This window comes from Geotrypetes seraphini, chromosome 2 (genome assembly GCF_902459505.1).
Source record: "Geotrypetes seraphini chromosome 2, aGeoSer1.1, whole genome shotgun sequence".
In the NCBI taxonomy this organism is placed as follows: Eukaryota; Metazoa; Chordata; class Amphibia; order Gymnophiona; family Dermophiidae; genus Geotrypetes; species Geotrypetes seraphini.
Window position 1 is genome coordinate 319,207,465 of NC_047085.1, and position 22,348 is coordinate 319,229,812.

General features: G+C 42.1%; 1 protein-coding gene across 2 annotated transcripts in view; it reads right to left on the minus strand.

Moving 5' to 3' along the window:
• Window positions 1-22,348, minus strand: part of GPD1L (glycerol-3-phosphate dehydrogenase 1 like) — a 122,009-nt gene that overhangs the window by 71,329 nt on the left and 28,332 nt on the right. For both annotated transcript variants that reach the window (XM_033930107.1, XM_033930108.1), the window contains exon 2: window positions 18,185-18,362. In XM_033930107.1, coding sequence (XP_033785998.1) covers window positions 18,185-18,362 — 178 coding nt within the window. The remainder of the gene's footprint in view (window positions 1-18,184; window positions 18,363-22,348) is intronic.

Here is a 22,348-nt window from a genome sequence, read left to right on the forward strand (position 1 = left end):
GTGGCCTACCATCGCACTCACAGTGGTCAAGGAGATCGAGAGGGCACAGCAAGAAAAACGGCACTACCGGTAGAAGTTTATTTTTAAGTTTAAAGTTGCCGCCGCGCCTCCTCTCATGATTGCTGCCTGCGTCGGAAGCCTTCTCCGATGCAGGTGCGGCTCATGAGAGGAGTCACCGCAGCACCTTTAATCTTAACAATAAACTTCTACTGGTAGTGCCGCTTTTCCTGGATTTAGGTTTGCGTGAGGTGAATAGCAGGTAGGCCAGCGGTTTAAGGCCCGTCTCCCATTTTACTTGCCCCTGAGCGCCAATTCTGTGCACGTGTCCACCACCAGCACTCCCAATGACCTCCTCGCGGTCCAATGCGGTCAACCATAGCGATGTTTCTTTGACAGTGGGTGAGTGAGGGCGGGAGGGGGAAGTCGCGGCGTGTTTGCTGCTTCTGTCAATCGGCCACTGCCACAGCTAAGCATGCATGCGCACTCCTACCTGCGGTGTCCTACAGCGCACGGAAAATGGGAGCACGCAGGTGGGAGTGCGTATGCGCGGCTTAGGGTTTTATTATATTAGATAATGAAGCTCATATATGGTTCACATCTGATCTTTCAAAATTTACAGCAAAAAAAGAGGAAGCAGTTCTTAGAACTTCGTCCACAGTTAAAGTTGCCAGGTGCTAAGTATGGTCTCTTTTATCCAGCCAGGATATGAGTCACTTATAACAATGTTACAAAATCTTTTGATGACCCTTTGGTTTTGCAAAACTTTATAAAAGATCATCTAGGTACTAGATGTTAATTCAATGCAGTAGAAATACTGTAATATATATTTTAAATAGTGCACGCTGGAAGTCAATTGGCTCCATCTGGATGCAGCACATCCTGATGGAATATCTTATCTTGTTATTATTTTCTTTTTCTTTTGTTAAGGATATATGTTTTTTCTGGATTATAGATTCTTAACAAAATGGGCATTTTTGTTCAATAATCTGGAGTTACCTATTTTTCAATGGTTAATGTTACTATTGTTTCTCTGAATGTTACTTTCATTTAACTGAAAGAAAATTTTGGTTTATTTAAATAAACTTAAAACTGACATTTGCTTTTTACAAGAAACACACATTTCTGCGGAAGAGGTCTGTAAACTATCTACAAGATGGTATGATCAATGCTATTCTACACCAGCATGAGGTAAAAAGAATGAAGTTATAACACTTAAGGAAATCTTTTCTCTTTGGTTTTTCTTCTCATAAGTTTGATCAATCTGGCAGATGGTCTAGACTTGAAGGACACCTGGAAAATAAACTTATTCTTTTAAATGTTTATGTGGCAAATATTGATAATCCTGAGTTTTTTAATCAAATTAATTATTTAGATGATATTTCTGACTTCACACACTATAATTGGAGGTGATTTTAACTTTCCACTTGACCCAATTTTAGACAGAACTTCTACCTGTAGACCAACAAATTTTCGAGTTCACTTTTCATTAGTAGCTCTTATGAAAATGAACGGATGGTCCAATTGCTGATGTATGCTGCATCCTAAGGCTAAAGAATATACTTTTTATTCTGCCCCTCATTGTTCATATTCTAGACATATTTCCTAGTTTCTAAGGATTTACTCCCTTTGCTTCAGTCAGTAAATATCCATGAAACTGCTATTTCTGACCAAGCTGCACTGGTCTTGCAATCTCGCCTGGTCCACTGAAGAACAAACAAGGTTTGGGAGAATGAATACCCTTTTGCTGCAGGATCCTGTTTTATATCACATATTTCCAACTCCACAGAGGGTTTCTTTTTCAGAAATGAAGATAATATTTCCTTTGCCATATTTTGGGAAACTTATAAGACATAGTTAAGAGGAGAGAATTATTAGTTATGCTGCATTTTGTAGGAAGTATACTCAATGCAATATTGTTTTCCAGTTGAGAAAGTTTTTGGATCTTTGGAGTCTCAGTTATATGATCATTTCGATCAGCTGATTTTCTCTAGGGTGCAATGGCTTATTTCAATATAATGAATTATTGTCAAGCATTGTTCTTGCTATAATTTTTAGGCAGTCTGCTACTGAGATTAATAAAGCTGATCAAACTTTTGGCTTTATATATCAAAGAAAAAAAGGTTAAGCAGAGGATCTCTAGTATTACTTCATCTTCTGGAAATTTGCTGTTTTCTTCTATTGATATTTTACAAGAATTCCAGATATTTTATGAAGATCTTTATACTTCTGATTGTCATGCATCTGATGAGTTTAAATCTTTTTTTTGATCAGGCTGAACTCTTCATCTGGATTTGGAACAACAAGATCACTTTAAAAAAGTCATTACCTGTGATGAAATTACCAAGGCTATCACTGCACTTGCCTCTGCTTAATTTCCAGGTCTGGATGGAATGCCCTCTTAATTTTACAAAGTTTTTTATGCAAGTCTTTCACCAAAACTGCTAGATTTGTTAGGAACTGGGCAACCTTCTGGGAAAGGGGGAGCTGGGTCCAAAAGGATGGACTCCACCTTAACTGGGATGGATTCTGGAAAGGGGAAGCTGGGTCCAAAAGGATGGACTCCCACCTTAACTGGGATGGAACCAGGCTGCTGGCACTAACGTTTAAAAAAGAGAGAGAACAGCTTTAAACTGAGATGTGGGGGAAAGCCGACAGTCGCCCAGGAGCGGATGGTTCGGTGTAAGGTATCCTTGAAGGATACTATTGAAACAGGATATTTAGGGAGTCCCAGTAAAGAGGTTCCAATAATGGTGAATGAAATCTAGGAGGGTTTAAGAGGAAGGCAGAGTAAAAGATTCAAATTTTCCCTGTCTTCTCAGTAGCGTGTAGTTACAAGGAAAAAAACCCCACGATTTGAAGTGTCTGTATACAAATGCTAGAAGTCTAAAAAATAAAATAGGAGAGTTAGAGTATATAGCACTGAATGAAAAGGTAGATATAATAGTTATCTCAGAGACCTGGTGGACGGAGGACAATCAATGGGACACTGAATTACCTGGGTACAAATTATATTGCAAGGATAGAGTAGATTGAAGGGGGTTGCACTATATGTTAAAGAGGGAATTGAATTAAATCAAACAAACTTTCTGAATGACATAGATAACAGTGTGGAATTCATATGGATAGAAATTCCTTGTGTGAAGAGAAGGAATATAAAGGTAAGGTTATACTACTGTCTCCCAGGACAAAATGAGCAGACAGATGAAGAAATGTTTTCTGAGATTAGGAAAGCTGGAGAATAACAGTATAATTATGGGTGATTTCAATTACCCCAAAATTGACAGGTTAAATGTTATATTGGGGAGTGCTAGGGAGGAGAAATTCCTAGACAACATAAACGACTGCTTCTTGGAGCAACTGGTCTGGGAACCAACAAGAGGGGGAGCTATTTTAGATTTGGTCCTTAGTGGAATGCAAGGCATAGTACAGGAGTTAACTGTGTTGGGTCCGCTGGGAAACAGTGATCATAATGTGATCAAATTTGAGCTGATTCCGGGAGTGATGTTGCAAAAGAATCTACTTGGAGGCATTTAATTTTTGAAGGGGCAACTATGATAAAATGAGGAAAATGGTTAAAAAGAAGCTAAAAAGATCAGTTTCAAAAGTTAAGCTTGTAAACCAGGCATGGATGTTATTTAAAAATACCATTGTGGAAACCCAGACCAGATGTATTCCACTTAACAGCAAAGGTGGAAAGAAGAGGAAATGAGAGCTGGCATGGTTAAAAGTGAAAGAGGCTATTAGAACCAAAAAAACCATCCTTTAAAGAATGGAAAAAGGATCTGAATGAAGAAAATAAGAAGAGACCCAAGCACTGGCAAGTTAGATGCAAAGCATTGTTAAAGACAGCTATGAAAGAATATGAAGAGAGAACTTGCAAAAGAGGCAAAAACTCATAACTATTTTTTAGGTACATCAGAAGCAAAAACCTGTGAGGGAATCCATGGGACCACTGGATGATCAAGGAGCATAATAGGAGCTTAGGGAGGATAAGGCCATAGCGGAGGGACTGAATGAATTCTTTGCTTCGGTCTTTACGGAAGAAGATGTAAGAGATCTACCTGAACCAGAAATGGTTTTCAAGGATGGTGATGAGGAGGGATAAAGGTGAGCCGGTTGATTAGTGTATCTAGATTTTCAGAAAGCTTTTGATAAAGTTCCTCATGAGAGGCTCCTGAGAAAATTAAAGAGTCATGGGATAGGTGGCAAAATTCAGTTGTGGATTAGGAATTGGTTATTGGCTAGAAAACAGAGGGTAGGATTAAATGGTCATTTTTCTCAATGGAGGAGAGTAAACAGTAGAATGCCACAGGTGTTATCTAACTTCTTCACCCAAAGGGTAGTAGACACCTGGAATGCGCTTCCAGAAGGTGTGATAGGACAGAGTATGGTGTTGGGGTTCAAGAAGGGATTAGACAATTTCCTGAAGGAAAAGGGATAGAAGGGTATAGATAGAGGATTACTATACAGGTCCTGGACCTGATGGGCCGCCGTGTGAGCGGACTGCTGGGCATGATGGGCCTCTGGTCTGACCCAGCAGAGGCACTGCTTATGTTCTTATAAATGACCTGGAAATTGGAATGAGTGAGGTGATTAAATTTGCAGATGACAGTAAACTGTTCAAAGTTGTTAAAACTCATGCGGATTGTGACTGGGCATCCAAGTGGCAGATGAAATTTAATGTGGACAAATGCAAAGTGATGCACATTGGAAAGAATAATCCAAATCACTGTTACCAGATGCTAGGGTCCACCTTGGGGGTTAGCGCCCAAGAAAAGGAGCTGGGTGTTATCGTAGACAATACTATGAAACCTTCAACCCAATGTGTGGCAGTGGCCAAAAAAGCAAACAAGATGCTAGGAATTATTAAAAAAAGGGATGGTTAACAAGACTAAGAATGTTATAAAGCCCCTGTATCACTCCATGGTGCGACCTTATCTGGAGTATTACATTCAGTTCTGATCTGTTTATCTCAAGAAAGATATAGCAGCACTAGAAAAGGTTCAAAGAAGAGCGACCAAGATGATAAAGGGGATGGAACTCCTCTCGGATGAGGAAAGACTAAAAAGGTTAGGGCTCTTCAGTTTGTAAAAGAGATGGCTGAGGGGAGATATGATTGAAGTCTACAAAATCCTGAGTGGAGTAGAACGGGTACAAGTGGATCGATTTTTCACTCCATCTAAAATTACAAAGATTAGGGGACACTCAATGAAGTTACAGGGAAATACTTTTAAAACCAATAGGAGGAAATATTTTTCACTCAGAGAATAGTTAAGCTCTGGAACGCATTGCCAGAGGTTGTGGTAAGAGCAGAGAGCATAGATGGTTTTAAGAAAGGTCGAACAATTTCCTGGAGGAGAAGTCCATAGTCTGTTATTGAGAAAGACATGGGGGAAGCCACTGCTTGCCCTGGATCGGTAGCATGGAATGTTGCTACTCCTTGGGTTTTGGCCAGGTACTAGGGACCTGGATTGGCCACCGTGAGAACGGGCTACTGGGCTTCATGGACCATTGGTCTGACCCATTAAGGCTAATCTTTCATAAGACACCAAGTGCAAGGCCTTCCAAGAAGCTAAAACATTTTTAATTCCTGCAGTTAGACGTGTATCAAGTAAGTGACAATCATTCTTTGATAGCTGAAGTTGAAAACACAAAGATTTTAAAATTAGAAATGTAAAACAAATAGGCATATTGAAATGAAAGATGGCACTAATTGTTGTCCAGGCTTGATGCCAGAACTTATTTACATGCACACATTCAAATAAAGTATGCTTAAGAGTTCAGACTTGCACATGTTCTTATTAGCAAATACTGAAACATTAGGTTGTTTTTTTTAGAAGCTAATATTATTTCTTTCCATGCCTAACAGAGACCCACAATTTGTGCAAAATTACTGACCTATTTTGCTTCTAAGTGTTGATTATAAGATCTATGCAAAAATACTTTGTAACATGCTAGAAAACATGTATATATTCTATTATTGAGAGAGATCAATTTGCATCAAGCATAGATATGGTCCTGATAATACCAGATTACTTTATAATATTCTTCACCATACTCATTAAAAAAAAAAAAAATCAGTCTTTTGTAGCGGTTTCTTTGGATGCTGAAAAGGCCTTTGATAAAGTTGAGTGGATGTATCTTTTTAAGGTTCTGGATTATTTCCATTTTCAATCTGAATTTGTAGCCATGATAGCTTAAACCAAATCTCCACCTCAAGACACAGAAGAACCTCGAACCCTTTCGCCTTCCCCCCACTCAAAGGCACACAACGCAAGAAAATGTTTGACAACCTTCTAGCAACACAAGCAGCAAAAATCAACCATTCCATCTCCAATCTTATGACAATATCAGACAACTTCAAAACATTCAGAAAAGAAATCAAAACCCTGCTTTTCAAAAAATTCATCCAAATATCTTAACCCCTCCTCTTTTACCTCCAGAAGATTCACCTACCTTCAGATAACCTTCCCCCAAATTACCCACCTTAACACCTTCCAATTAAACAAATACCATAAATAGATTGTAACCTACTCTCTCTAACTGAATTCCATATGTATTTTTCATACAGTTCTTCACTGTCAGTTTAATTTCCATCCTATAAATTCACATAGAATTTTTCTTTTTTCAACAATCTTTATTTTCTCTTCTTTATTAATTTCCAGGTACTTTAGTTAGATTGTGAGCCTTCGGGACAGTAAGGGAATTTTTTAAGTACCTTCTTACTTCTCATTTATAATCTTAATGTATATTTTCTTCAAACCGCTTAGAACCTAACGGATGTAGCGGTATATAAGAAATAAATTACATTACATTACATATATTACACGCTAATCTCCTTGCTAAGATAGTTGCTAATGGCAATGTTTCTTCTTCTTTTTCGTTAGCTAGGGGTACGCATCAAAGATGTCCCATCTCACCACTTCTCTTCAATCTTGCTCTGGAAACCATTACTAGCAGCAATAAGGCATAATCTCATAATAACAGGAGTTCAAGTTGGTTCATGGAATTTAAACTTTCAGCGTATCTTTCATATCCATCTGTCACTCTGCCAGAGCTTATTGTTATTTCAAGATTCTCTAAGTTATCTGGGTACAAAATTAATTGTGACAAATCAGAAATTATGCCCCTAAATGATGCTTGTGCTTTCTCTTTACCTGGTTGTTCGCTTAAATAGGTTACTTCGCATATTAACTATCTAAGAGTTCTATTTGATAGAGACTTGTCTATGTCTTTGAAAACAATATGTCCTTAATTATTAATAAGGTTAAGGAAGTTCTTGGCAGATGGACTCCACTTCACCTGTCTTGGTGGGGTAGTTTAGAATCTCTGAAGATGATAATTTTGCCTAAAATTACATATATTTTTTAATGTTTCCCCTTTTATTTCCTCAGTCTTTTTATAGGAGTGTGGAGAAGTTAATAGTCAGCTTCCTGTGGGGTAATAAGCCTATTAGAATTGCTTTATCTAAATTGAAAGCTCCTAAATCTCATGGTGGAGTTAATTTCCCTGATTTATACTTCTATCGCAAAGCTTTTATTCTTCGCCAAGGCTCGGTCTAGTTTTCTTCTGATAATTTATCTTTGCCTAATTGGCTACTGTTTGAAGATGCAATTTCTCCTGCTCCTTTAGATGGGTTGCTGGGGTTTGCAAGATACAGTGCCAAATTAAGCAATCCTGTTGTTAGGAATATATACTTAACTTTTAGAAGCTTGGATGCAAAATTTGAAATTTTATGGTCTGACTCTTTATATTATTCCTTATGGCATAACCCTCAATTGCTTATTGTAAAAAAAAAAAGTAATTTCCTGGACTAGTTGGCAGAAAAAGAATATTTGGGATATTAAATCTATTAACTCAGGGGTGCCCAAAAGGTCGATTGCGATCGACTCGTAGATCGCAAAAGCAACACGAGTCGATTGCGGAGCCCATCCTGGGCTCTGTGATAGACTCATGTTGCCTTCGTGTTCTACATGTGTGCATGTAAATAAGTTCTGGTATCAAGCCTGGACAACAATTAGTACCATCTTTCATTTCAATATGCCTATTTGTTTTAAATTTTAAAATCTTTGTGTTTTCTGCTTCAGCTATCAAAGAATGATTGTCACTTACTTGATACACGTCTAACTGCAGGAATTCAAAATGTTTTAGCTTCTTGGAAGGCTTTGCACTTGGTGTCTTATGCAAAGTGGGACTTGCAAGAACTGATGGCAGCCGTTCAGGGAGCGGTGCGGGGCCAGGCTGCAGCGAAAAAAACCTCACTTCTGCCTTGTGCACTGCTAGCCACGAGATCAGAGGCAGCCAATCAGCGAAAGAGGGGCTCAGCGCAGGGCAAGGGAATGGAAAGCTCGCTCCTGCCGATATACCACTGGACCACCATGATTTTAAAATGCAAAAAAGATACAGTAAGTTTCCCTGGCAGACAGCTGGGCGCTCACCTAAATTAGCCGGACAGAGTGCCCGGCTAAAAGATGCTAGGGAGAACACTGCAATATTTGCTCCAAAAGATGCACAGACATTTCCACCCACTTTTGGGGGGAGAAAAAAAGTGCATCTTATGAAGTGAAAAATACGGTATAAGTGGTATATCAAGCACCAATAAACTTGAACTTGAAACTGGGAAGGGGGGTCCAAGGTCCTGAATGGCCCAGGTACCTAAGGCCTTCCTATGGAAAGGGGCTTAGGTACTTGGGTCAGAGGTCTTAGGCCCCTCCCAGTGCATCCCAGGATGCACCGAGAAGGCCCACCATTTTGCTAGCAGGAAGGAGTGGGCATCCCTCTTGTCGGATTTCTACAACAAGGTATGAGGAGGATTTGGGGGTATGTGCTTTGTAGTAAGATTTATGGATGACTAATCAGTTACATAAACTAATACGTGCCTGTTTTAGTCAGATGCTAGGGAAAACCATAATCTCCTTACCCAAGGTTCGTTATTTTGCCAGTTTATACTAAGGATATTGTGAGCCTGCCGGTGCCGGGATTTGCAAACGGCTCCCGACCAGGGCTCAGCAAACACCGTCCATAACGTTCCTTCAAAAGAGGTTGAAGGTCCTGCTGGTTCTTATGAGTGAAACAGAAAAAATGTCAGGAACAATAAAGATTTTTAACAACACTGAGTCCAACTTTATTTCCCCCAAATAGCAAATTGCCACAATTTGGGCTACGAATTCAAAAACAAACATAAACAGAAAATTTGGGCTTACAAAAAATACAGCCCAGACCTTTCTTGCAGGTAAGTTCAAATGGTTCTAGCATAGACTTGCCCTGTCAGTCCCACAGTCACAAGGGCAAACTAAGGCTACAGGAATTACCCAGCCTTTACACTGGTCATTCGCCGTGTTTTAAACACTCTCAGAACGGGCTGCCTAGGCCTGGTTTTTAGCAGGCCTACCCCAGCCAACTTAACAGGTAGTTGGTGGGGGAGGGGAGTAGCTGAATCCACTTTATTTAAAGATTGCCAAAGAATTGGCCCCACAATCCCACCCTGAGGATCTTACGTGGATTCTCCCCACTACTACCCCTTTCACACGGACAGCCACAAAGTCCTCTCAAAATAGAAAAAGGCAAAAGTAAAAAAATGCACCAAACATTTTCTTCACTGTCCCCAAAATAAGACACAGCTGCAGCAGTGAGTCTAGCACTGCTCACACTTGTGCTTTCAGACAGCCCAAAAGAAAAACCAAAAATTTAAATCACCAACAGTCAAGAAATTCCACTTAACTCTCATCCATGTGGATTTCTTCAGGTTCCATGGAGGTATCCATCAGCTCTATGGCATCCTGGCTGGCTGGCTGGTTTGCCTCAGGGACAGTAGTAACATCTGCCATTTCAATGTCCTGATTTGGTGGGGTTTCAGGAGCCCAGTCCCTCGAGCCTCCTTCCTGGGCTGACCCAGGGCAGACTGACTTGTTCTTCCTAAGCACAGCCTCTAAAGCCCTGAGCTGGACACGCCCTAACCTGTGAGGGGGAGGAACAACCTGCTGCTTCTGCTGAGTTTTCTGTTTAGCCTTAATTGGCCCCAGCAGTGGTTCATTAGCTGAGCTCTGAGCCTGACTCTTAGGCTGTCCTTTTGTGTAAGGCACCTCCTGCTGCTCCAGGCTGTTCTCCCATTCATCTTCCCCTCCCCGGGGTTCTGTAAGCTGATGTTTCAATGGGAACTCAGACCCTATTTGTCTGGCAGAGTTCAACCTGTTACAGTGATCAGCCCTTTTCAGGATAAGGCCTGAGTTTTGAAGAGCTTTACCTGGCACAAGCTTAGCCTTTAGACTGGGGCTGTGACAATATAGAGACCCAGGCTTTATGAAGAATTTTATTAGAAATATAAAAATATAATTCATAAGCCAGCAGTAAATAATAAACTAATTATTTGTTCACAATGTCTCTGAATACATATATGAAACTCAGTGCATAGTTCTCACATCACACTTGTTAGATAAATGAGTAAACCTAATTCTTACACTAAATAATTCCTTATAATAATAATTCCTGATTAGCAGCAACTAAAATATAGCTTATCACCACAGGTACTTAACCTCCTTATCCCAAAGACAACAGAACTCTCTCTCTAACCCAGCTGAAAAGACAATATAATTCCTTATTCTCACCACATAGATCAGGCCGTAGCACAGAATCAGGTGAAAGGGAAGACGTCTTCTACTCAGCACTGAAAATAAGAATTCTCTTGGTACAGGAACAAGAGTCCGTTAGCCACTGGAAAAGCTGTAAATTAGGTTGGCAGCAAAGGTTTCCTTTATGTGATGGAATCCAGATCTGTAGAAAGTCCGGTATCTCTCTCTCAGGCAGAGTCACAAGAGGTAACTTTTCAGGTCTTAATTATTATAGAAAAGGTGCAGAGAACACCTATGATAAGATGCAAGTTCCTTCACATCCTAGCACAGACAATTAAGCATATTTCACTTGGATCTCGTCAGATGACCCCTCCGGACAAATCTCGAAACATAACGTAGATGAATAGCCTTTCTGTATAGAGTCTCGCATAGGCTGTGAAACAGAGGCGCCTTCGTTAGTTAAGAACAGCATAAGAGCCATGCCTCCCCCAAGCTTCACACAGGCTGAGCTGGATGTCCTTGACTAGAATACAGTTCTGGTACATACCCAGAATGCATCAGGCATCATAAACAGCAAAGATGTTTTCTTCTTTCTCTTCTTGCATGGTTTAGGCTGGAATGATTTCTTGCAAATAATGGTTCAGGCTTTATGATGTCAGAGAGGCCTAACCTTCAGGTGTGAATAAGGAAACACCCCTACAGTCTGAACTGTGAGGGTTCTGACCTGACTCCCACCAGGGCCTTCTGCTGGGGACTTGGAGTGTTAGGAGGCATCAGAAAGGGGGGGTGGGAACTTGGTGTCAGGGGTGTGTAAGGGTGCAGGTTTTAGGCAGGCAAGGGTATAGGTAGTCCAGGTGAATAAGACAGGAGGAAGTGAGCATCCCTCCTGCTGATTTTTTTTTAGTTCAGGGGAAGCCATCATTGGGTGTTTGTGTGTGTGTGTGTGTGTGTGGGGGGGGGGTCCAGTAGGACCCCTTTTTTTAATGGGCACAGATGTACGTGTGTAACACACGCACAACATCTGTGCCCTTTTTTTTTTTTAACCCTCCTCTTCCCTCCTGCCACTCAGCAGGAAGCCGCATCAGAGCTTCCCCTGCTTAGCTATTTGGGGTTTACCTTGCCAGCTCTGAGCATGTGTGAAAGTCGCTTTTCTAACAAAAGATACAGTGGGATTACAGCCGACCTCCATAAAACTAATTTGCATGCAAAGTCAGTTGAATATCAATTGCCGTTTTAAAACTGGACAATTTGTCGGCCCACTGCGACCCACCAGATTTTAGCAACAATTTTAATGCATTCAATTGCAGTTCTGGTTTTGGCTGAAAGTGGTTAGGCAGTTCTGGTAGCAGTTTTGTTTGAAACTGAAAAAACCCCAAACCAGTTTAGGTCGGTCTCTAATTAATTGCGAGTCATATAATATATCAACTACCTAAAAGTCTTAAAAAGGCAATCAGAAAAGCAGTGATTAAGACCATAAGAGAATAATACATTCTGTATTTACCCTCCCTGTGTTTATATTTAGTTTTCAAAGTCTATCACTTCATATAGAGAACATAGCCCTTTGCAATTGGGCAATATTATGGTAATGCAAAAGCAACAATTAAAAATTATATATGGCAATGACATTTTAAACCAACAACTAAAGGGACTAAACATAAAATCTATTTATAAAAAGCATTCCTAGTGAACCTTTAAAAGAATGGGAGCCTTGCAGTTTAAACTAAGCAGGCAATAATCTTACTAAAGATTACCTAAGCAGCAACGAGACCAGCCACAACCACCGAGAGCACACAGACCCGATACTACCAAGAGTGTTAACTATTCCCCCCCTGCAATCCGCTAAGAAGATCGACTGTCGGCTCCGGGCGGCTTTCCCGCAGAGGAGAGAATCCTGCATTCACCGTGGGCCTCATCTGGGGCAGCCTCCTTGGAGCGGCTGGGGCACGGGCAGTGTGTCTGGGAGGGAATGCATGGATGGGAGAACATCGCAGGGGAGGAGACATAGGCATCCTGGGACTGTCGGCCAAGTCTCTTCCCTGAAGAAGCCCTTTCTGGAAACGTCAATCGCTCCTCCTAAACTTACTTGCTCCACTTCATCACTGACGCTGAAACCGTGGATTGAAGACAAAGTTTTATTTTATTTTTCTTTCCAGCTTATGATTTATCTTTAATCTTATCTATTGTTTTGCCTTTTGTCTTTGTTTTGTTCTATTTCTATCATTTAAATTTCTCCAGAATTCTACTGTTCAACGGCTCCCCCTTCTGCTTCTATTCCTTTCTCTCCTCTCTTCTACCTTCCAAAGTATTTAAATCAATGCTGTCTTGTTAAAATGATTATTTTATTTTTATTTTTCCTCTAACTCTACTTTTCACTTCTCTATTACCCTCCAGGTACTTTAGTTAGATTGTGAGCCTTCGGGACAGTAAGGGAATTTTTCAAGTACCTTTCTTATTTCTAATCTTAATGTATATTTTCTGTAAACCGCTTAGAACCTAACGGATGTAGCGGTATATAAGAAATAAATTACATTACATTACATTACTAAAACACAAAGCATCTATGGCACTGGTCTATGGGAAATTCAATGGACAGCAGTAGTGTAAACAAATAGACTGTCCACAATGAAAAATATTAATGCCCAATATAAAATGTTTTTACATGTTCCAGGCACTGCAAAACCACCAACGAGATTCAAAAACACTGACTAAAAGCTTATTGTGGGCTACAGAACAAAATGAAAGTAAAACAAATCCTGAAAAAAACCAGCATTATGTAAGAACATAAGAGCTGCCATACTGGGACAGATCTCAGGTCCATCAAGCCCAGTATCCTGTTTCCAACAGTGGCTAACCCAGGTCACAAGTACCAGACAAGATCCCAAAGAGTAAAACATTTATTTCTGCTTATCTTAAGAATAAGCAGTGGATTTCCCCACATCCATCTTACATAAGAACATAAGCAATGCCTCTGCTGGGTCAGACCTGAGGTCCATCATGCCTAGCAGTCCGCTCACGCGGCGGCCCAACAGGTCCAGGACCTGTGCAGTAATCCTCTATTTATACCCCTCTATCCCCTTTTCCAGCAGGAAATTGTCCAATCCTTTCTTAAACCCCTGTACTGTACTCTGCCCTATTACTCCCTCTGGAAGCGCATTCCAGGTGTCCACCACTCGTTGGGTAAAGAAAAACTTCCTAGCATTCGTTTTAAATCTGTCCCCTTTCAACTTTTCCAAGTGTCCTCTTGTTCTTTTATTTTATTTATCTTAATAATGGCTGTTGGACTTCTTTTTTTCAGGAAGTCATCCAAACCTGGAATAAAGCTTTTTCAGCTACTGGCAACATGCCCAAGTGAATTCTGAGTGTTACTGCTGGTCCTGCTGTTAAACACAGTGTTCCCACCAGGGTGGATTTGATTTAAATCACAATTTAAATCACTAGTTAGAAAGACTTGATTTAAATCATGGTTTTCTACAGAAAGACTCATTCTTGCTGGTATAATCATAATATTTACAACCAGATGAAGGTTTCATTGTTTGAAAAATAACTTTTCATGTTAGTTTTACAGTTATTTCAAAAATTACTGATTTAGTTATGCTATTACAATACATAGTTCACATCATAATAATTTATCTATTTCCAGTTTAATAGGTTAATCATTCATACTTGGATGCACTTTATTGAAAGGAGAAAAACATTGTTATCTTAATAACAATTTAAATAGTTTTATTTAACTAAAATAATAACATTATAGCATATGTATTCTTGTATTTGCTTAAACATCCATGTCAAATTGATGTGGTTAAACAAAATATCTTTTAAAAAAACCCCAAACTTAAATACTATAAGCTAGGTCCACACATGAAAAACTTTGGGCTCCTTTTACTAAGGTGTGCTAGCGTTTTTAGCGCATGCAGGAAATCACCACGCCCTATGCATCTAGAACTAATGCCAGCTAAATGCTGGCGTTAAGGTCTAGCATGAGCTATTCCGCGCGTTAAAGCCCTAACGCAGCTTAGTAAAAGGAGCCCTTAAAATACTGTCTTCTGTAGCTCATTCCATCTTCATCTTATTGTTTGTTCATAATCTGAAAAAAATCCACAAGCTTTCCTGCTTTATCAGATTCTAAACGATTCTTAATTTGGAATGAATGAGTCCAAAGGATGTGAATATTCTTTCTACGCCAGCAGAAGAAACTACTGCTGTTAAAAGTGTAATCATTACTTTAACTGTCTCTACTGGTGTGACTTCCTTTAAAACATCATCGGCAAACACATTTCCCCTTTAGCTCTGAAGTTTATTATTGTTGGCATTACAGATGAATGATTCCTGGATAACCATGTAATAGCTAATTCCTTCAGTACTTAGGCCCGGATTCTGTATAGGATGACCGGGAGGAGTGACCTATACAGAATTGGGCCTACACTAACCCCGATTCTGTAACCGGCGTCCATGTTACAGACGCCGTTACAGAATCGGGTTAGAGTAGATGCCGTCCACCCGATACCCCCGATAGCTGGCAGGAGGGTGCCTATCCCCTCCTGCCAGAACGCTGCCCACCCGACACCCTCGATCACTGGCAGGAGGGTGCCCAACCCCTCCCGCTGGAACGCCACCCACCCGACACCCCCGATCGCCAGCAGGAGGGTACCCAACCCCTCCTGATGGAGAACACCTCCCCCCGGAACCCCCCACGCTAATCAGGCCTTAGGCTGAGTGGGGATGGGCCGGGAAGGGGCGGCCCCACCTCATTTCGATGAGGCAGGCCTGCTGGCTGGACGGCACCAAGACCCGTCCAGCCGGCCAACAATTAAGAGGTTAGTTTTGGGAGGGATTAGGGGGGTCATCGGGAAGTGTTAGCGCAGCGGAGGGGGCATTAGCACATTCCTGCCAGTGATCGGGGGTGTCGGATGGGCGGCGTTCTGGCATGAGGGATTAGGCACATCCTGCCGGCGATCGGGGTGGGGGGATAAGCGGCCGCTATACTTATTATATACATTGTAAGTGTTTTTATGGGGAGACAGATGCCAAACCATTGGGAAGGAAGGTAGGGAGGGGAAGCAAGGAAAGGAGATGCTAGAGCATGGAGGGAGAGGGAGAAATGGAAGGAGGAGAGAGATCCCAGAGGAAGCATATGACAGACCATGGGGTGAGTTGGGGTGGGAAGGAGGGAAGGAAAGGAGAAGAGAGAGATGCCACAATATGGGGAAGGGAGTGGCAACAAAAAGAGAAAATGGAAGGGACAGAGAAAGAGGATGGACGTTAGATGGAATGGAGAGTGAAGAGAAAATAAGGAAAGCAGAAATCAGAGATGACAAAAGGTAGAAAAAATATTTTCTTTTGTTGCTTTAGAATAAAGTAGTATTGTAGCTGTATTGATAAACATTTATAACCAGAAAATGGAAATAAGGTAATCTTTTTACTGGACTAATTTAAATATATTTTTACTAACTTTTGAAGGACAAAATCCCTTCCTCAGGCAGTGGCAAACCAAGACAGGGTTGAGGAGTTACTAAAATATTTTTTTATATTGAGGAGAGGGGGGAGGTAAAAAATGATTGGGCCTGGGTATCACATACCCTAGGTATACCATTGGTTTGGAATGAAAGTTAACTCATTCTGAACAATTAACACATCAGTGCTGCAAAAGAAGGATGGACACTAACATTTTTTAGAATTTGAACTAGTTCTCTTTGTGTTTATTTCTCCCACCATAAGCCCCCTAAATGTTAGTTAAATAAATATCTTATTTGAATAAATTTAATTTTTCCATCTGAATTTCACTCCTTAACCAACATCACACAATGCACCCCCAAAATCATACAGATGAGATCTAGAGCAGAGGGTCTCAGACCAGTCCTCAGGACACACCTAGCCAGTTAGGGTTTTCCGGATAACCATAAATGTGTGTGAGGTTGTGCCAGTGGAGGCGGTGCTTCAAAATCAAATTTATCATTGTGGAAATCCTGAAAACTAGACATGCTGAGTGTGCCCTGAAGATTGGATCGAAATCTACTGAGCTAGAGCTACCCACCAGCACATCCCTGATAGTGAGAGGAGATGTGAAATCTCGTTTGTTTTTTTTAGTTTGTAAGCAGGTTAAAAACAACTTGCTTCGAGTTAATAGATCAGCTATGTGGCAGTGATATGTAAAGCATTTGTCTTTGATTTTAGATATGTTTTAAATTGTAAACCACCTTGATTTGACTATTGGTTAATATTGTGCAGTATAAATATTTTTCACAAAGATTAACTACTAGTCAGAGAGGTCCCTCAGTGCAAAAGGAGGAAGGCAGTTCACTGACTTTTAAGTGAAAGATATGCTGTGGGCCCCACCCAGAAAAAATGCTCAATATCTTTAATACAGTGGTCTCAAACCCACGGCCCGGGGCCACATGCGGCCAGCCAGGTACTATTTTGAGGCCCTCAGTATGCTACTATTGCTCTGGAACGTTGCCCACCTCACTGCTGTAACCTCACAAGTGCTTTCCTGTGTCTGTATGCGATTGTGAGGTGGAGTGGAGAGGACAATCACATACAGACGCAGGATAGCGCTTGCGTGAGGTTACAGCAGTGAAGCGGGCAACATTCCAGAACGTAAGGTAACCATTGGAGGCAGTGCAGCTTGTGCGTGTGTACGTAATCTCATGAATTCTCGCAAAATTCAGCACCTCTCCTGGCGGTGACTTGTTTGATGTAAGATGGCGGTTGTGTCCGATGCTGGAGGAGGTGAGAGCTGAAGGCGGTTGCGAACGCATCCACCGGACACTTAAGGCACAAGTCGGATAATGATTCTCCCCTCTACAAAAAAGCCTAGAGGACTACACCAAAATCTTGTCTCTTGCAGTTGATACTTTAAAATCTAAATCACAATTTTGCATGAGGTAAAACTCTTTACAGTTTATCAATCTTTCCTTAATTGCTTCTGATAATTTCAGCTATACACAGCTGAAAGCAGTGCAACATGCAGAAAGCGGAAAAACTATCTAAATTTCACTTTCTGCATGTTGCACTGCTTTCAGTTGCGTATAGCTGAAATTATCAGAAGCAATTAAGGAAAGATTGAGAAACTATAACGAGTATTACCTCATGCAAAGTTGTCATTTCTTTAATAAGACATTATTTTTTTCTGCGGCCCTCCAAGTACCTACAAATCTAAAATGTGACCCTGTAAAGGGTTTGAGTTTGAGACTGTTGCTTTAGTACAAGTATCAGAGTTTGCTTTAGCCAAAGCAAATTTATTTATTTATTTATTTATTCAATTTTCTATGCCATTCTCCCAGGGGAGCTCAGAATCTATCTAATGTACCTGGGGCAATGGGGGGATTAAGTGACTTGCCCAGGGTCACAAGGAGCAGCATGGGTCTGGACCCGCAACCTCAGGGTGCTGAGGCTGTAGCTTTGACCACTGCACCATACTCTCCCCCATTAACGATCTGTTGGGTGCTGATGGACTACAAATGACACATTACATTACATCAAAGACCCTGAAAAAGAAAACCTGCACCTGTCTCTTATAGAATTTCCAATATATACAGTACATAAGTCATGTGCATCCATTTGCACATGTATGAAGGGAATGCGATCACGCCCACTCAAGAGGGATGCTACCATCTTACCACATTTTCTGGCAACTTGTGTCCTGGGAGGTATTTTATATTTTCATGGTCAGAATTTATGATTTCTGTCAGTTTCCTTCCACCAACATTTTCTTCGAAGACCCACATTTTCACGGTGGAGGCAAACCTCTGCAGCGTCTTCACATTGCTCCCTATTATCTTGGCAACAGCAGAACCCCTGCAGTGGAAGGGACAAAAATCTCCCATCAGTCCAACTCCAGCGAGGATCGTTCTCACAGGCATTTAGCTTGCAACACAACAGCTGGGAATTAGTGGCTTAGTAAGAGGGGTGCGGTTTGCCCCAGGCGCGGTCTTACTAAGGGCACGGCAGCACCCCTCCTCCTCTCCACTCCCCCCCACCTGCCTGCCCCCTCGCTCCTCTCCTTGCTGCGCACGCCCCTTGCCTTTCCCCATACCCTTTTTGGCGCTCTCTCTGATGTCATTTCCAGGACCCGTACCTAGGAAGTGACATCAAGGTGAGCCAACACAGACGTGGGCAGCATGCTGCTCATGCCAGAGAAGTTTAAAAGGTATGGGGAAGGGGGGGGGCACCGTCCCGGGTGCCGCTCACCCTTTCTACGCCACTGGCTGGGATGAAGTGAAAAGTAAAAGATTCCATTAGGAAACAACCACCACCACCCACCACCCAATCAGAAATAGTCCCGATATATTTGTACAGCCCCAAAGATATAGTTACAGTATCCCACTTGAAACAGAATCTGAATAAATAGCTTTTCCTGATGCCACAACAAACTCGGTCACTTCTTTTTGGCAAGCGACATTAGAGGCTCCATCATAAGAACATAAGAAGTTGCCTCCGCTGGGTCAGACCAGAGGTCCATCGCGCCCAGCAGTCCGCAGCCGCGGCAGCCCATCAGGTCCATGACCTGTCAGGTTTTCTTGATTTAGCCCTCTAGCCCTCTTATTTTTCTATCTATACTCTTTCTATACCCTATCTACCTCTCCCTGTACCCCTCAATCCCCCGATCCTTCAGGAATCTATCCAATCCCTCTTTGAATCCCTGTAGTGTACTCTGCCCGATCACCTCCTCCGGGAGCGCGTTCCATGTGTCCATGTGAAGAAAAACCTCCCCTCAAGCATCCTCTCTACAGAGCAGTGGGTTTCAATCTAACCTTCAGGACACACCCAGGCACATCCGCTTTTCTGGATATGCCACAATGAATAAACAAAAATAGATTTGCATACAAAATCTGCTTAATGCACCTTCATTGCAGACATCCTAAAATCCAGGCTGACTGAGTGTGTCCAAGAGGTGGTTTAAGCCTCACTGATGGACATTGCCATAATCAGTGGTGTAGCGAGGGTGAGAAGCCCCCGGGGCAGGGACGGTGGCACCCCCCCCTCCACACGCTCCTTCCACGCCCCCCCTCCTGCCACATATGCATCGCTTCCCTTCCTCCATACCTCAGTAATGTTCCTGGTGTGAGCAGCAACCCCCAACCTGCTGTCATGCCAGCCTCAGCTCTTCCTCTGATGCCACTTCCTAGGTGCGGGTCCAGGAAATGACTTCAGAGGAAGAGCCGATGGTGGTGTGACAGCAGGTTGGGGGTTGCTGTTCATGCCAGGAACGTTACTGAGGTAAAGGGCAAGGGAAGAACATAATAACATAAGACTAGCCTGCCTTACTAGGTTAGACCAATGGTCCATGAAGCCCAGTAGCCCGTTCTCACGGTGGCCAATCCAGGTCACTAGTACCTGGCCAAAATCCAAAGAGTAGCAATAGTCCATTCTACCGATCCAGGGCAAGCAGTGGCTTCTCCCTTGTCTTTCTCAATAACAGACTATGGACTTTTCCTCCAGGAACTTGTCCAAACCTTTCTTAAAACCAGCTACGCTATCCGCTCGTAGCACATCCTCTGGCAACGCATTCCAGAGCTTAACTATTCTCTGAGTGAAAAAAAATTTCCTCCTATTGGTTTAAAAAATCTCCTGAAAGCTGGCTTTTTAAGGATGCTTTTAACTGAGTTATGCTTATTTTTTGTCCCCAGGATACTTGTTAGAGTAATAGTAAGATCGATAAGCGAAAATTGAGCAGGTAACCTTTCCCCCATCCTTTTGGTTCATTACCTTGCCCTTTTTGATTTGATTTACAAATTGTATTTAATCCTTTTTTCATTTTTCCCTTTTGTGTTTGTCTGGTACACAGGTGTGTGAATTGTCTTGTTTGAGTAATGTGTATTTTCTTTTTTTTACCCCAATTTTATTAGTACTTGTAAATCGCATTGAATTAAGATTTTACGATCAAAATCAAAACTTTATTAAACTTGGAAAAGTATTTCCCTGTAACTTCATCAAGTATCTCCCTGGTCTTTGTCATTTTTGATGGAGTGAAAAATCAATCCACCTGTACTCTTTCTACTCCACTCAGGATCACGTGGAGGAGATGGGGGGAATGGAGAAGATGATGGCTGCCTGCGCCCTCACCAAGATGGTGCCTGGGTAGGAGGGAGTGGGCATCCCTCCTGCCAGCCCTGGGGGCAGCATCAAATGGCCCTGGGAGAGATCGTGGGGGGTGGGGGGGGAGGAATCAGGGTTTTGTTTTTTTTAATTGGGGATTTTTTGTGGTGGGGTCTGAGCTGTGAAGCCTTACTTTCCTGTCATTCCCTGAGCCAATCAGCGCTCAGGCACTGAACGGAAAGTAAGGCTATGACAGCTCAGACACTGCCCAGGATGCTTGTTTTAATATTGACCTTATTGTACTACCATGTTAATATTAATAACCTCATTGTACTACATTTGCATAGCACATTTGGAGGTTGGTAGGAAGCATGGAAAAGAGCAAAATGAGCCATTCTGAGAATCGGCCGGTAAAATACTTGGATGCTAAACCGGCTAGGAGTGGTTTAGTATCATCATTAAATACATGGCGAGTTTTGAGAATCTGGTCCTGAATCTCTCGCCCACTGTCTGATCCATAGCATTCTGTGGGCTGAGGTAAGAGTAAGCAGAGACTTTACTCATGACTGAGTATGTTATAAACAGCATCAGCCACATAATCCACCCAAGCCAGTATCACCGGGGGAAAATGGCCTTTGCTGCAACCAGAGTCTGATGTAGCATCCTATGGAAGGCTTGCACTACAATGAATGCCAAAGAAGCCATTTTAAAGTCCAAAGCCAACACCTCAAATTGTCTTTTGAGCATCAGGTCCACCCTGCAATCCTGCGTATCCTTCAGGATCATTCCCCCCACCCCCCTTCACTAAGCAGAGCAGTTCTCTTTTGTAAACTGTGTCAGCAGAGAATCACATCTGTTGAAACTCAGTGGCCATAGGATAGAATTCAGCTTCACCCTGGCCCCAGTTAGAGGGCCCCCTGGAATTTCCCAAAGCTCCGTTATCATCCTGGTAATCTCAGGGTGTGAAGGGAAGCACGTGGACTGTGACCTGGTACTGCATAAGAGCAAAAGCTGGGCAGCAGACACATGCGGGGATTTGAGGTCCAACTCTCGCAGAGACACTGTAATGACATGAGTCAGATCCTCTTCCTGGTCAAGGGCTGCCACTGAATACTCATTGTCTGCCCCAAACTGGGACCCAGACTCCTCCACTGAGGGTCTTTTTGGAGAGTACTGGAATGGAATCAGACCCTAAATCATCCCATTCCCTTTGGACCTCCTGGACTTTGCTCCAAGAAGGGAAATCCCTCTGAGCACTTACCAGCTGGTGCTCCAAGGATGTAGATGACCTTTTATATTTCTGGTGTGCTGCATACATCAGAAGAAAAAAAAACAGGGGAAAACAACACCACAAAACCAAATATGTAAAGACCAGAGTGGAACTGTCCAAATAAGAGAGATGTGCACTGGAAAAAATGGCTTCTTTGGCAACCATGCACCTCTTAACAGGGTCAGCGGTGACTAAGCAGAAGCATTTCATCGGTGACCAAGAGTCGCCTCTACACAGCTCCAGCAGGGCTTTACTGCCTAGCTCTGTGACCCCAGACCCATGGAGAGACCAGAGGATGCCAAGCCCATGGTTCCCCCCCCCTCTCGCATGCCCCACAGTACACAGTCCATAGACACTTCTCAGAAGACTATCTAGCACATACCTGGCATGATATAGGGGGTCAAACTACCTGAGGTGTCCATCATAATTGATTTAAACCAAAATTGAGGTGTTTTGAAGCAGATACAGGCTTTAA